Source organism: Neophocaena asiaeorientalis, unplaced genomic scaffold (genome assembly GCF_003031525.2).
Source record: "Neophocaena asiaeorientalis asiaeorientalis breed wild unplaced genomic scaffold, Neophocaena_asiaeorientalis_V1.1 scaffold134, whole genome shotgun sequence".
NCBI lineage: Eukaryota > Metazoa > Chordata > Mammalia > Artiodactyla > Phocoenidae > Neophocaena > Neophocaena asiaeorientalis.
Genome location: NW_020185339.1, coordinates 12,414,998 through 12,432,084, shown reverse-complemented (window position 1 = coordinate 12,432,084; position 17,087 = coordinate 12,414,998). Strand labels below are relative to the sequence as shown.

At 32.1% G+C, this 17,087-nt stretch overlaps 1 protein-coding gene across 5 annotated transcripts in view; it reads left to right on the top strand.

The window, feature by feature from the left end:
- CNOT2 (CCR4-NOT transcription complex subunit 2) overlaps window positions 1-12,188 on the top strand; it is a 110,961-nt gene extending 98,773 nt beyond the window's left edge. For all 5 annotated transcript variants that reach the window (XM_024736975.1, XM_024736976.1, XM_024736978.1 and 2 more), the window contains 5 exons: window positions 1,177-1,238; window positions 1,328-1,377; window positions 3,386-3,486; window positions 5,039-5,183; window positions 11,045-12,188. In XM_024736975.1, the coding sequence (XP_024592743.1) occupies window positions 1,177-1,238; window positions 1,328-1,377; window positions 3,386-3,486; window positions 5,039-5,183; window positions 11,045-11,131 (445 nt within the window). In that variant the 3' untranslated portion in view covers window positions 11,132-12,188. The remainder of the gene's footprint in view (window positions 1-1,176; window positions 1,239-1,327; window positions 1,378-3,385; window positions 3,487-5,038; window positions 5,184-11,044) is intronic.
- Window positions 12,189-17,087: the final 4,899 nt, after the last annotated feature.

The following is a 17,087-nucleotide window of genomic DNA, read 5'->3' as shown; positions in this document are numbered from 1 at the left end:
TTTTTTTTTTTTTTTTTTTTTTTTTGGCTGTACTTCACAGCTTGTGGGATCTTAGTTCCCCACCAAGGATCGAACCTGAGGGCCCTGGCAGTGAGAGCACCAAGTCCTAACCACTGGACTGCCAGGGAATTCCCTGTTTCTCACTACCTTTAACTGCTTCCACCCTGGTTTGAATCACCATCTTCTCTTGCTTGGATTACTCCATTAGCCAATCACCAGGTGTCCCTGATTCTCCCTTTGCCGCTTATAATCTTTTGTTCCTATGACAGCCAGGACAATCCTTTTTGAATAAGTTCATTCTCTGCTCAATACACAGTTAGGTTTTGCAGTTTTATTATGATTAAAAACCCAAAATCTTGATAGGCCTACTAATCTGTACAGGCATGATCTGTGTCTCTCCTCTACCTACACCTTAACAGCTTCTCCCTTTGTTCACCCTGTTCCAGTTTCACTGGCCTTCTTGCTGTACGTCAGACATGTCAGTCATAACTCTGCATTAGTTGCTCTAGCAGTTCCCTCTGACTAGAGTAGTTTTCTACCAGATAACAGATATGGTTATCTCCCTCATATCCTTCAAATCTTTGTTCAAACGTGACCTTCTAAATGTGCCCTAACCTGACTGCCCTATTTAATTATGCAACTAATCTTCCCTCCCTACCCCACCACTAACATGGAATATTATTTATGTATTACGTAAATTGTTTTTGTGTGCCTCCCTCCCAATCCACCATCTTCAACCAGAAAGTAAGTTTCACGTTATCAGTGATCATTGTTATGTTTGCTGATGTATAAGCATGCTAGTGCCAGGCATATAATAATAGACACTCAGTAAATGTTTGCTGAATTTGAGCTTTGGTTTTTAATAATTGCTGGTATTTTTTCTCTGGCCATATAAATAGGAAAGTAATTGTACTTTAATTCATTGTATTAATGAATTTAAAGCATTCTGAGTTGAAGTAATAATTCATATACAGATATGTGTGTGTATGTATGTATTTTTAACCTTGTTTCAGTTTCCTGCTGTATAAGTCATAGTAAAACCAAGAAAAGATATTAGTAATTTAAAGATGCTCATTTTACATTTGAAGTCATTGTTTTTCCTGATTTGCTGAAATAAAATTAGAAATCTCTTTTCCTACTTCGGACTTCAGAATGGTTTTTTTCTCCCTCATTCAGAAATCTCTACCCCAAATTTGCATCACCCTGGGCATCTTCACCTTGTCGACCTCAAGACATAGGTAGGAGAATCTATTTTTGTTCAGACCTTTAAAAAATATATTTGTAACTGAGAATCAGTTAATAAGGCTTTTTTCATTTTATTATCCAGACTTCCATGTTCCATCTGAGTACTTAACGAACATTCACATTAGGGATAAGGTGAGTGTAGTTTATTATTCTACTCAGCATGAACTTATCTATTTTCAGGTGCTGTTTTGCAGTTCAGACAGCATAATATTTTTGAAATATTTAACAGTGGTCTCAGGGGTATGCTTTTGTATGTCCATTCAGTTATATGTAATAGTTTAATTTCTATTTTTGTTTATAATCCTGTGTTTTGATGAGGTCTGGGTTATATTTTAAAAATATTTTAAAAACAATGTTAGGACCAGTAAAATCTTTCTTATAGTTATTAGTAACGGTACAATCATAACCGCAGTTCATGGGAATAAAGTAACTTGGAAAATTTGATGAATTTCCTTCTGATATTCTCATTTTATGTTTACAGATAAAATGTTTTTAATGAAAAAATATATATTTTAAAACTGTAATCTTTGACTTTTTTGTGTAATCTTTTTCTGTGTTTAATTTCTATGTTTCTAATTCTATGTCTATAATTTTAATGTTTTAATTTCTATGTTTTAATTTTCTATGTTTTATGTTTACAGATAAAATGTTTTTAATGAAAAAATACATGTTTTAAAACTGTAATCTTTGACTTTTTTGTGTAATCTTTTTCTATGTTTCTATGTACTGAATTTCTAGTTATAAAATAATATTAACAGATTAGAACTTTAATCTTTTGTTTTTTTTTTTTTTTTCCTGAGAAAGAAAATAACACCTTTGCTTTAGGGGAAAGCACTGAGAGTTCAATTTTGTTAGAATGGTATCTAGATTTTGGTTATGTGAAAGGATAGATACAGTTTGTTAAAAATGATATATTTGTGTTATACTTACGTGCATAAATATGTGTAATATAAATATATATAAATGACAGCGTTCTGCATCTGTGCCATGCAGTTGTGTAGCCAAACGGTTGTCGATGTTGTGGACAGGCAACTAAAGAGATACACGTATTTCTCGACATGTCTTTTAATACTTGAGTAGATGGAAAACAAGAAGTACGAGATAGAGCTAGTTTTTTCTGTCTGTGGACTGTATGATTTGCTGCCACCTCCACTATAGCACTCATTTTTTGCTCCAATTATCTGAGGGTTCCAGAACCTTTTCTTATGCCAGCTTAAGAAATAATAATTTAGGAGAATTTGTCACATTCAAGACTGCTGCCTGAATGGGGATAATATGAATGGAGAGAAAAGTAACATTCAGAGAGTGTGTAACAACAGTTAAACATTTAGATACAGGACTAGGTAAAGAGAAGAATGTTTTCATTTCAGTGAGCTTTTAATAAAGATTTGTCTTACTGTGACAATTTGAGACTATTGAACTTGTGTTTGATAGTTTGGTAGGCAGTTGTTTCTGCTTTGTGGAGCGACATGTAAAGCAGTCATCTTTTCATCATCCATTTAAACAAAGAAGTATCCCTTTATGATTTTTGTACTTAACTGTGATTTGCTAAAAATACATGATCGATTTGTGAATCACTGTCAGATGTAGATTCAGTTACTATTTCTTTTAAGTCTTCTGTGAGGCACTCTACAGAAGGTGCATTCACATTGTCACCTAATTTCATATACATTTTTAGTAATCCTTATAGGTGTCATTGACTACATTTTATAACTGAAAGTTCAGAGACATTAAATAACTTGAATATGGTCATATTAGTCAGTAATGAAACTAAGACTTGAATGTAAGTCCTGCATTTCTGAGCAACACAGTGTTCCACTATTGCCACGTTGAGTATTAATAAACACCTCGAGTAAGACAGTGTTAGGTCTTACTTAGAAGTTTTTATTTAGCTTTTTTCCCCTATTAGTACCTAAAATAAATGTATCAGAAATAATTATTAAATGACTTTAGTCATTTAAATGATAAAACTTCCCTTTAGAATTATATAACTAATACCTCTGTAATCATGTAATAACAGTTGTCTGCTACAAAGAGGGGTTTCTGTTTTATCTTTCCATTTTTACTTTAGTGCAATCAATTATATGTTAGGATTTTCAAGCTCATTTTACATTTCAGAATAATTTTATTTCTTTTCCAGCTGGCTGCAATAAAACTTGGTCGATACGGAGAAGACCTTCTCTTCTATCTCTATTACATGAATGGAGGAGACGTATTACAACTTTTAGCTGCAGTAGAGCTGTATGTTCAAAGTATTTTTAAAAACTTTTGTATTATAGTGGATATTGTTTATTCTAAAAACTTCTTTTTTAAAATGATGGTGGCTGTAGTTTTTGTCTTTGTTTTTAAAATGGAACTATTTCTTCATCAAGAAATCTAAGTTTTTTATATTTAATAAAAATTAATTTAGATTGAAACCTTATATTACCATGTCTTCATAATCACTGTATACATAAAAACAATTTCAAATTTAAATAACTGTAAATGTATAAGAAGACGGAATCAATTTGATTCATGGGTATGATTAATCTAATTTTTATAAATATGAAGTATAAGGTGTGGTTCATACCTGTGGTTCATCTTACTCCTTGTGGAACCACATATGTTAATAACAGTGAATTTCATCATTTAAGAAATATTTATTAAGCATTGTATGGGCAAGGCAGTGTGCATATTTCTTGTGTATTTTGAAATATTGATAAAGTCCACATTCATTATCAGAAGCCTATTGGCCAACTTAAATAAATTAAGTCTTAAGAAATTGGTCCATTGAATACATTGTTTTTCTGAGCATTTTTGTTTTTACCTAATGCTCTAAGAATAAAAACTTTGTGTCATTTTTTATATGTCCAGGTGGTAACATTTTGTTACCAATAGACTATTCTATTAATCATGTTTACTGTAGAGTGAATTGTTACTAAAAACTTACGATGTAATGATTGGGAGACCTTTTTATAGATTTAATAAGTATTTTATAATATTCCTAATAGCATTTCTATAAATGGCCTTGGATCAGATACTTTAAAATGTAAAACACTGTGTTGTTAATAAATTGATTTTTTATTTCTCAATTGAGAATGTTTTTTTCCATGTTTTCCCTCATTTTTTGTAAGATAGCAATTGTTACCTGTTCGTTTTAATTTATTCATAAGTAAATAAATTCATCAGTCATTCATTCATTCATCACTGGCAGTTCTGTCTCATATCTTATTTATGACTATAAATATATATAAAATATATGTCTAAAATAACCCCTCGTTGTATTGATAGGGAGGTATTTGTTTGCATGGAGGTTTTTCAGCATAGTTACAAATTTTATGTGAATTTATGTAGTTAATTCAAATAGGCTTTGTATTTAGTTTCTTACAAAATAATACAAATAGTTGGGGGTTTTGTTTGTTTTAATAGGTATCTTAATTTCTATTGAATATTAAGAAGAACAAGAAAGGAGTGAAGTTTCTGGAACACAGTGATCTTTGGTCTGCCAAAGTTTTTATCACATTGCTCATAGAGCTTTTAAGATCTCGTTTTGTTTGCATAAAAAAATTCTTCAGTTAAATAAAGATGTGTGTGTTAATTAAAGAGTGTGGTTTTTGGGCAAATTAAGAAAGTCTTTTCCTATATTTATTTTACTAGGTTGTATTTAATAACAATAAAAATCAGGGAAAAGAAGCATCAATATTTATGTATTTTATGTGTGACTATTTTCTGAAAAATGCTTTACAAAATGTAGAAAATGTTTGATGTGAGCCACAGGAAAAAATTAATTGTCTTTTTCTCTTAAAAATTGAAGTTTTAACCGTGATTGGAGATACCACAAAGAAGAACGAGTATGGATTACCAGGGCACCAGGCATGGAGCCAACAATGAAAACCAATACATATGAGAGGGGAACATATTACTTCTTTGACTGTCTTAACTGGAGGAAAGTAGCTAAGGTATATTTTTTTCCATGTGCAAATGTGTAACTATAAATCTAGATTTTAAAAAGAAGTGTCCTCTTTTATCTGTTTATATGTACCAGTACATCCATTCCAATAATGTGCCAGATATTTGCTGAGTCTTTTAAAAGGTCTCCACCTCCTTGGCTTGATTTAAACTCTAGGAGAGTATCTGGAAACAGCTCATTTTACCTGTAGTTTAGGAAAATGATTGAATTTGGTAAGAAATTTTGTAATTTTTCACAAGCCTTGGTAACACTTGAAATATTTTTGTGTCTACTCAGTTGTAAAATAAAGATACCCTCTTGCAATCCCGGTCATGTATTCTTATATTATTATTACTTTAAGCAAATACGAGATTTGTCCTAAAACCAGTATAAATATATTTTTATATATTTTTTATGTAATATATATATTTTTTCATATAAAACCAGTATATAGGCTTTTTAAACACTTGCACTCTTCGCAGGAAATGTGCTTGAGTTTTTATTTGCAAGTGATATAAAGAAAGAAAATCGCAAGCATTAATCATGATTGTTCCTTTGACTAGTATGCTGAATATCTGGGGAAAGAGGCCAGTGGAAAAAGTTGTTTTGGTTTGCAAATTTTCCTCACAAAAACACCTTTCTAACTGTCCCATGTGAACAGTTTGCATCAGTGTCACAGCATATTACACATTTGTGTTTAGTTCCTTATGTATGTACTTAGTCTACCTAGAAGAAAATATAGCTCACATAGATTTCGTAACTCCAGGATTTCTCTGAATGCCTTTTCCATTGATAGGTCTTAGGATTAAAAACTGAGTTAGTTTTGTTGGTTTTATTAAGTTTAAACAGAAAAAAAATATTTCTTGACAGTTCATTGGGTAATTTTTTAGTTGTTGGCTTGGGGTTTTTGTTTTTTTTAAATCAGCTTTACAAAACTGATAAAAGAGTAAAACATTTTAAAAAGATAGTGTAAAATGCTTACCAGATAACTATTACAAAATTTTACATCACAAGAAGACTTCATATAAAACATGAAATAGAAGGGATGAGCCCAGCAAAAACGCCCAAAAGAAGACACATACAAAAGGTTAAATCTTTTTTTATTACTACTTTTGCATGTTTCTCTAATGGTAAATGTCATTGCTTCTCAGACCAAGTCTGTATACCACCCTACACTGTATTTGAGTTATTTTAACAGTTCTAATTAATATGCATGTCTTGACTTTAAAAGGTAGATCCATGAAATAAGTAATAAGTAATTAATTACAAATAGTATACAGGACATTGTGTATGTTACCTGTTCTTTAAGAAGTGTAGTGAAGTAGAAAACCTTAGTTTTTTGTATCAGGATTTGAAATTAACTCCTGTTTCTGCTATTCATACTTTGACCTTGTATAAGTTTCCTTTCCATGTCTGCTTCCTTATCTTTTAAGTCAAAATGATTTTTGCCTCCTGATTTATCATGTAGCTTAATTGATATTACACAGGCACACATATACACTGAGTACAGTGCTTGGCATATATTGGGTATTTGATATAGGAGAGTAGTTGTGGTAGTTTGTTGCTGTTGTTTTTATCATCATTATTATTACAGCTTGTTACTGTTCTTCCAAGATGGAAAAATTCTGATTATTGTTAGGTTAGGTCAGTAGTTCTCAAACTTTAGCTTGCATCAGAATTACCTGGAGGCCATGTTAAAACGCAAATTGCTGGGTCATACCTGCATTGTTTCTGGTTCAGCAAGTCTGTGGATGGGACCTGAGGATTTGCATTGCTAGCAACTTCCCAAGTGATGCCAGTGATCATGCTGGTCTTTGGCTTCATAGTTTGAGAACCTGGTTCTTCAGGAGAGAAAGAGTATCTTTGGAAGGGAAGAATTCTAATAGTAAATGACTGAAGTTTTCTCTATTCAGTTGAAGCTTTTTGCTCAATATCATCAATTATTCCAAACATATGTACAAAAAGAAATAGGTATTTGCAATAATAGATAGATGTGTAATTTTAGTTGAATTTTAGTTTGGTATCTGTGAAGAAATCAACTTAAGTGAAAAAAATCAATTTCCCAGAACTAAGTTCTCCCCATAAAATTAAATATTCAGAAACAACTTGAACATCAGTAAGGCCCCTGATTTCCCACAAAAGCAATTCCTCAGTCAGGTAAATGTCATGTTAAAGAAAATTATTTGTGTGTGTGTGTGTGTGTGTGCATAAAATAATAATTTTATCTGATCTCTCCTATGTACAGTTGAGCTTTTGTCTTAACTTTTACCTTTAAAATTTTTAGCTGTGAAGTTGGAAAATAAAATTTGAGAAATATTATTATTAAACTATTTTTGAAAAATCTTAAGGTAATTTACTGGCCACTTGTGCTGATACTCTTCAACAAAATTATCTTCATAGTGATGAAAGCAAACATTTCATAGTGATGAAAGCAAGCAGAAATATTGGTTTCTATCAAGTATTAATATGCAGCTCACTTCTTTTGATTATATTTAAAGAATTCATGGACTTAAAACTTTTAAGTTGTGTTATATTCACAGAATAAACTTTTCACAAAGGCTTCTGAGTTTTTGTTTGTTTTGTTTTTTAAGGATGTTTTCAGTGTTTTTCCAGAAATTGGATTAGGAATTAAGAAATTTAGTTCCATAGTATATTTATTAACAGACTTCATCAAACTACAGAAAATCCATTGACGTGCCATGTCCCAAGTCAAAGTCCCCATCTGTAAAGTGGTTGTGGTTTATTATTCACAGGTAAAGAACATGCATTTAATAGCTTCAACTCATAAGAAGCCTTCAGTATGAATTAGTATTATAAGTAATAACTTGATGTTATGGTATCATTGAAAAGTATTGAACTGATCTAGACCATAATCAGGTCTTTAATCTCACTTCTATGAGGTTCTTTCTTTCACTTTTGCAAATAACTTAATATTTTCAGAGAATTGAAGAAGTGTAATTTTAAGTAAGGGATTAGATTATTTAAATCAGAAGTATTCCTTATCCCCTAAAAATTCTGTGAGTTCTAGGATTCAGCCCATTATTTATATAAAGAATTTCCTGTATGTACATAAAATTTTTGACACTGTATTTGCTTATTCTCTTTTAGATAATCTTGATTTGTCAGCAGACTGTGTGGTCTATCCTATATGTAATTTAGCTAGAATAATTCACTATCCCATTAACTTAAAAATTTGTTATATATAGTCTCAATGAGTAAGATTTTTAAAATAATTTTATCCACAGAGAATTTTTAGGTGATAGAAGCCCCCCCCCCATTATCAATAGCTTTCTCAAACTAAAGAGTTAAAAGTTTCAGAACTCTTTCAGTTTGACTTCACCTTGTGGGTCCAACACTGAATAGGATTTTTAATGCTTAGGATTCTTTATCATATCATAACCTGCTATAAATGTGATTTTTTATACCTAGAACTCTTTCTAGCCTTTAAACGATTAAACTGTAATCTAAAAATCTTTTCTCCATTAAAGCAAATACATACATAGAACTTCTAATACCTGATCTTGGAATATTTAAAAAATTTAAATGTTCTGTTCCTAAAACAAATGAAGAAAACTTGGGTTCATTGATTCATCAGCCATTAATTACACACCCTCTGGGAGCCTGGAAGCTCAGTAGTATTCTCAGTAGTAGGTAGTGATAAACAAAACAGACATACTTCTTGCCCCTACAGATTTTACAAAGGTGTGTGTGTGTGGTATGTGTTGTGTGTGTACATATAACATAAACATGTAAAAAAGATGCTATCAGTAATCGGAGTTAGGGAACAAAGAGATTGTAAGCTTTATGTCTTTTAAGAAGACATAGAAGAGAAAAAAATGATTTAAAAAAATGGGAGACAAAATTTGATTCTGAATCTGATATATAAGGTCTGAGATTTTCTTAATTATCATATTAAAATATTTATGCTCCCTAGGTTTAAACTGATCTTTTTTTTTTTTTAATATGTAGCGGGGGGAAATGTGTGCATTGATGAAGTTACTCTAGTTTAAATTCTGATTATACAGTGTAGTTTACCAGTGCACAATGATGAGGATAAAACAATTGAAGAAAATTTTAATTTATATAAATATAACTTAGTGGAGTATATGATTTGTCAGTTACAAATAGACTTTTTACCCAATAACTACACATACTTTAGAACTAAAATTAGCCAATTTTAATAAAAGAATGCTACAGCAAGAAGATACTTCCTCCACTAATATAGATATTTATCTTCAGCCAGGCAATAAAATTCTTTCAAAGCCTGGACAGAGTAGGGAGAGAGGGAGAGGTGCCTGCACAATGCATTAAGGAGGCTGTGGTGATTGTGATGGTGATTCTGGTGTTTGCTAGTTTTTACTGATAAGCAAAGAAGCTCTGTGCCTTAGTTAACTCTAAAGTGAACTTTTTAAAAGTCATCACAGGGTGCCTTCTTTATCAACATTTGTCAGTGGACTGAATTTTTTCAACATTATTTATGGATAGGGGTGTAATTAAGTAGTTTTGGTTTTGGATCTTGGGCTAAAAATATTAAAAATAATGTGTTATACTAGAAAAATCATGTGCTTTGGTGTACTACAGATTTGGATCCTAATCCTAGATCTGCCATTTATTGTATAACTTGGGCAAGTTACTTGTGAGCCTCATTTTCCTCCAATGCAAATATGAAGATAACGATATCTACTTTACAGACTTACAAAGATGAGAATAAACTTAGCTTTGTCTCTAGTTTTGACACATATTAGGCTTCTGATAAATTATACCTGCTATTTCTGTAATTGTTATTGTAATATCCTTAAATTCTAAATACTTGGTTTTATATCTCAAAATTTAATCATGACCTAGGTTTTCATTTTAATTTAATAATGAAATTTTCACTTAATTTAATAATGGAAACATCTACTGTGGGATTAATTTGAAATAAGACAAATAAGGTGAAATATGTTAAGCCATGGTACTAACATTACTTGTTGGCTTTCTTTAGTACATAATACATATTATGGTTCATAGTGTTTTAAATGGGATTAACTGAGATAGTTTGTGCTACTTGAATTCAGGTTGTAGAATTAATAATTTTCGAACCTCTAGGTTTTGGATTTAAAAAGGTATGTTTTTGTTTGCTTTTTTTTAATATACAAAGTCGTATTCTGCACCTCTTGATCTTGGAGTATCATGAAGAATTTGCTTCACCATTCTTAAATTTTAAAATTCATGTAGTGTTTTGAAAGTTTAATTAAAATGAGCTATATAGTTCATCTTCAGATGTCCCTACAGCAAAACCACTGTCTAGTTTGGGGTGGCAGTTACATCTTTTCAGGGTTTTTGGGTTTGTGAAATGGGAAGTCTGGAGATGTGTGAGTTTTAAGTTCATTGTTTTCCCGAGATAGCAAGTTTAGAGTAACTTTGTTTGCTTTTTTTAAAAAAAAACATGTGATAAGACAAATTGGAAAAACCTTTATTTCTAAACTTTTTTCATGGAAAAGTTTTAAGTTTTATACTTCATTGAAGGTAGCTTTACTTTAAATATCCTATAATTTTCAATGCTTTTTATTAGTGATATAGTAATTGCTCCCTTCAAACTTTTATTTTTGAGCAAAAAAAAATGCATAGAATTTGTGTCATAAAGTAAATGTTCATGACTAGTCTTTGGCTTTTATGCAGAAAGTCTACATTTTTGTACTTATCAGATAGAAACTACAGCATATTATCTTTCTTCAAGCTATATTTTACTTAGCGGGAAAAAGTTGTTAATATCTCTGTTCGTTCTCATACCTGTAGTTATTTTATTTGTTCATATAGTAAATATATTTTGACAAAAATGTGAGATCAAATGAAAGGAAATCATCTAAATTTTTAAATTTGGTTTTATAGGAGTTCCATCTGGAATATGACAAATTAGAAGAACGGCCTCACCTGCCATCCACCTTCAACTACAACCCTGCTCAGCAAGCCTTCTAAAAAAAGACTTCCCTTTTCTTGGGGTATGGCTGTCTCAGCACAATACTCAACATAACTGCAGAACTGATGTGGCTCAGGCACCCTGGTTTTAATTCCTTGAGGATCTGGCAATTGGCTTACGCAAAGGGTCACCATTTGAGGTCCTGCCTTACTAATTATGTGCTGCCCAACAACTAAATTTGTAATTTGTTTTTCTCTAGTTCGAGCAGGGTCTGAATTTTTTCATTTATTTTCTTTTTTGCCAGCAGACAGACTTGGGTCTGTAAAGACAAGCAAGTACACTGAAAGAAGTTTACCATTTAGTTTCTAAAATGTAAAAAAGAAAACCCACAAAAGACTCAACAGAATTAGACCACAAAATTTGCATTGTTCATTGTAGCACTATTGGTAATAAAATAACAAATGTTTGTGCATTTTTATGTGAAGATCCTTCTCGTATTTCATTTGGAAAGATGAGCAAGGTCTGCTTCCTTCATTTTACTTCCCCTTCTGTTTTTGAAAGGCAGTTTCGCCAAGCTTAATGCAAGAATATATGACTGTTTAGAAGAAAGATATTGCCACAATCTCTGGATGGTTTCCAGGGTTGTGTTATTACTGAGCTTCATCTTTCCAGAATGAGCAAAACACTGTCCAGTCTTTGTTACGATTTTGTAATAAATGTGTACATTTTTTTTAAATTTTTGGACATCACATGAATAAAGGTATGTATGTACGAATGTGTATATATTATATATATGACATCTATTTTGGAAAATGTTTGCCCTGCTGTACCTCATTTTTAGGAGGTGTGCATGGATGCAATATATGAAAATGGGACATTCTGGAACTGCTGGTCAGGGGACTTTGTCGCCCTGTGCACTAAAGGGCCAGATTTTCAGCAGCCAAGGACATCCATACCCAAGTGAATGTGATGGGACTTAAAGAAGTGAACTGAGACAATTCACTCTGGCTGTTTGAACAGCAGCGTTTCATAGGAAGAGAAAAAAAGATCAATCTTGTATTTTCTGACCACATAAAGGCTTCTTCTCTTTGTAATAAAGTAGAAAAGCTCTCCTCACTGCAGTGTTGACTTTGATTTGAAATTGTGAAATTATTTCTTCAACAGGAAAAACAACCTAAAGTTTTACAACTGAACAGTGTGACTAAACAATTTAAAACGTAGTCTTTTTTTTTCCAGCTTTTGACAGCTTATTTAATGGAACCATATACCGTTTCACTTGTAGGTTAAAAATGTAGACATTCTTAGTATTAACCAAGTTCAGAACAGAGAAAACTATTTTTTAAATGAATAATGGCAGCATTAGAAATAAAACTTCCTGAACACTCTTGAGACCCAATCAAAATACTCTGCTTTTGTGAGAAGTGTATAAGATATTTCTTGTTAGACCTTTGAGATATATCTTAAAGAAGTAATGTGCAAATTAAGGTAAGCCAAAGAGGAGGAGTGGGGTAGACTTCCCCTTCAATTTGATCGCCTGGTTATTTCACATGCAAGTTGATGGATTCTTTTCTATCTACAGATACTATATTTAAAAATGTTTGAAGACTGAAGCTATGAAAGCAGAACTAGAGATAGAAGTTTAAAAAAAAAATGTTGATTCTTTAAATTTTCATTTTTAACGTATTTTTCTATGAAGAGTGGAAGTTTGTTGACATGTACCAAATCATGTTTGAAAATGAAACATTTATGACCTTGCTGTATTTGCATATCAAGAATATAAAATGACTTAAGATTTACCTTTTTCTATATATTTTGAGATATGAGAAACTGACATAAAAATATCAGGATTTTTTAATCTTTAGATTTAAACAAAGCCTCTCTTCTGTAGGAAAATGGAACTTATGTATTCTAGTTTAACTTTTGTGCAAAAAAACTTCACAGAACACATATGTGATTTGACATCTGTTAAATCCAGAAATCGATTTCTTAAAAAGAGGTTACATTTTTTCATAGTAATTTACTTTGTAAAATGTAACTTTTCCTACATAATCATAAGAAACAGCTGGAAGGAAAAAAGAAAATGGAAGGGGATCTTTATTCTTATGAGTATAAACATAACAGTATAAAGTGTCACCACCATCATGACTGGTAGGTACTGTGTGAATGACTCAAAAACAAAAACAGCTCAAGTGGTTTGTTGTCTGGCCTCTAGCTGTTTGCTTTAACTGCCATATGCAAAGTTTTAAGTGCACACTTTTCCAGTTTTCTGAATTCTATTTACCCTGAATCATCAAAATGAGAAAACTCTTACATGTAAACCAGCTTTTTATAACTTGTTAATAAAATTGTCAGAAATTACCATGTTCTTGACTCCATATCCAAGTATTAAAATTCGATTTGAAATCTTTAAAATATGATAGTAAACTCTTTAATATAATACACTGTTATAGTCCTTGGTTTTATAACTTGTGGTCATATTGTACATGTACAGAAGTTGACATAAACTAATATTTCAAATTTTCTTTCTTAGATTTAATTATCTTAATTTTTCCCTATATAACTAGTGTCATGTACATTATGTTAAATAATTTTTGTGATTATACTATAATTGGCTTTGTGGAAACAAAAGCTATTTAGTTGCAAAGGAAAGGTCTTTCAGCTGTTTAGTTTCAAATATATTTTATGCTTCTTGTGGTGATACTATAACAAACTCCATCTACAGGGATTTTTCATTGCACAGATAGTTTTCCTTAGATACAACAAATTCTAATTAAGAACTGAAAATTTATTTAAATTCTTACAGTATATAAACCATTTAACTGGTCTTTTCCTTTTTGCCACTGAACTGGGGACACAGTAGGTGCTTGATAAATACATGTTGATTGAATGGTATAAATTGATAATTTTAATTTGAAAATAAAATGTACAGATTAAAGCAGTTGGCTTTGAAATAACTTTTTTGCTGTAGTTCCATTTTCAAGAGAATCTTTTTTAAGTATTTTCAATTTTCAAAACTTTCAAATTTTTCCCACTCTACCCTTTCTAACTGATCCTTCCTCTGAATCCTCCTTCATTTCAAAACCATAGATCTTCCATTCTTTGGCATCTGAGCATGGCTGCACTTATTTTAACTTAAATTTGGTTAATAGCATCAATTTTGCAAAAAAGTTGCTGAAAACCTAAATGTGCATGTGTGTAAAGAAAGGGAATGTCTGTCTTTAACGTTCTCTCTTAACCATGGTTTGTGTAGTTAACAAAGAAGATATAGGAATACTTAGTAACTGGTTCTGTTAAAACAGGTCTCTGGAAAAATAAGCCAGACATAATTGTCTTTAAAACCTAGATCCTAGTGGCATGTCACAAGGTTTTCTCCTTGCTGCTAGTGTTACCGATGAATTATATCATACCATGAATAAATGACAGATCTAGGAGATGAAGCAAATAAACACATTAAAAGTCAAAATTGGAATCTAAATCTAACCCAGTAATTTTTTTTTCTAAAGTTACATCAAATAGGACATATTGCACCAGGATAATTACTTAGTTTTACACTTTGGTTTCTAAAAGGATGGTGGAATATACCATGGCTTAAGAGTGGTTCATATGTAGATCAGTGTAAATTGTGATTTTATTGCCAAAAATACTGAAGTAATCTTCAACTACATTAACAAAAGTAGTGCTCAGAACAAGGTAGGAAGTCTGCTGTGTTTTAAGAGCTGCCATGACTGGGGAAGGCAGAAGAGAATGTGGCATGCCTTCTAGCTACCAAGCAACATACTAAGTGTTTTACATGCATTAATACATCTGTCTTCAGCATAGCATCGTGAGGTAGGTTTTTGAGTATACCCAAAATATCGTTAAAAGAGAAAAAAACAGGAAGAAGGAATGTTTAGCATTAGAGAATGAACTTTGGAAACAGGATCTGTCTTCAAGTATCAAACTCAAGAGCTGTCAGTGAAAGACACATTTCATTTGTGTAACTGAAGGGCAGAACTATGACCCGTAAGAAAGATTTCAGCACAATATTCAAATGTAACTGAGGTAATTGAGATTTTGAAATGAGTTGGTTTGTAAGGCATTAAATTCAACCTCATCCAACATAACCGAGGAGAGGGGCTGCACAGTGTTCTGTGTATAAGGTAAGGAGTTGAACTGGGTGACCTCAAGAGTTCCTGTCATTGATTGAAAAAATGTTTAAGTGGGATTACTGTATTTCAGCAAACCTATTTGCCAACAATTTTAAGGTACACCATTATTTTGTATATAAGGAAAAAAAGTTCAATTGAAGTATGAGAAATCACCAACTACAAAATGCATAGCAATTTCAAAGATGTCATGCATGGGAAGAATTGAGTTGATGAGATGTAGCCTTTGAAGAGGAGACAGTGGACAACTAAGGAGAGACATAACAGCTGTCTTCAAATATAAGAAGGTCTTAGATGAAGAAGAGGGCAAGTCTCAAACCAGAAGGTGTAAGTTGAGACATTTTGGTTTTCTATTTTAAGATGCTATCCCACGGTATTAAATGCTTCATGAAGTGAGGATTCCATCAACAAAAAATGTTCAAGCAGGCAGAAACTAAATGACTATCACTTGCTATTCAGAGGACTGAGAATAACGTTGGATTTGATAACTTCAGCTCTTTTAAGATGTTGATACCCTTCTTCACCTGAAATTGAAGAAGGTGTTGTCATCAGGGCTAAAAATGATATACTTAAAACACTGACCTAGTCTAAAATGTGCTCTTCTCTGAGTCATAGGTAAGGTTTACTTTAAATTACTGCAATATCTTTGGAAAGGAATTTAATCAAGAGTTAAGACAACTTCCCTCAACTTTTTTTTTTTTTAATTTTGGAATAGGAACATGAAACATTAAAGCACAACAAATAGTAAAGTATATGTATGTGTATATTCACCAGATTTATTTATGTATGTAGTTCTACATTCAAAGGAGTGAAGAGAGAGTTATTAAATTTTGAGGTGAATTTCAGTCTGAAATTATACATTGCATTAGTGTGCAATCTCCTGTTTTTTGCCACAGTAGTGGTCACAAAAATTAGATTAAGCAATAATCCTCTTATTCATAAAGCTGATCATTAAATTTGATTATAAAAAGCTCAGTTTGGATTTAAACCACTGCAGGAGCTCACCAGAGTCAAAGTTATCCTCTAGTTAGGTAATTCTCAAACAATGCATAAGAATCGACTGCAAAACATTAAAATACATATTTTAGACCTCATGTTTACATACTCTGATTTTTGAATGTCTAGGGAGAGGCCAAGAATACAAAATTTAGTTAAGTATCACAAGTCATTTCTGAAGTTAGTGAACTACCAATTACACTTAAACTATACTTTGCCTACTGTGTAAGTATTAACTAGAATAAAAATTCTGGTGAAACCCAACGAAGTTGATCTTGGGACAATGCATTCCTGTGTATCGGGGGTATTTTTATTTTTTATTTTTTTTGCGGTACTCGGGCCTCTCACTGTTGTGGCCTCTCCCGTTGCGAAGCACAGGCTCCGGACGCGTAGGCTCAGCGGCCATGGCTCACGGGCCCAGCTGCTCCGCGGCATGTGGGATCTTCCCGGACCAGAGCACGAACCCGTGTCGCCTGCATCGGCAGGCAGACTCTCAACCACTGCGCCACCAGGGAAGCCCTATCGGGGGCATTTTTACTTGATACTTTACTGTATCAACCAGTGTTCTAGTGCAGAAACAACATTATTACAGTAGCATTTATTAGAGCAGAATATGAGGAGAGCTAAATCCATTTCCAAGTATAACACAACAAAGATGCTTTTTTTTTTCCCCCTCTCAAATCTTAGCTATTTCCTAGGGATATTTTTGCTAGATTTCCACTTCAATTTGTATGCATAAGAACTGCTAAGGGCAGCTTGTGCATTACCAACTCTTGTGTCCATCAACTGAAACTTTTTTTAAATCCAGTCATCCTGTTGTATAAATACTACGACCTGACAAAATTTTAATGATATAAGAATTCAATATTCAGTT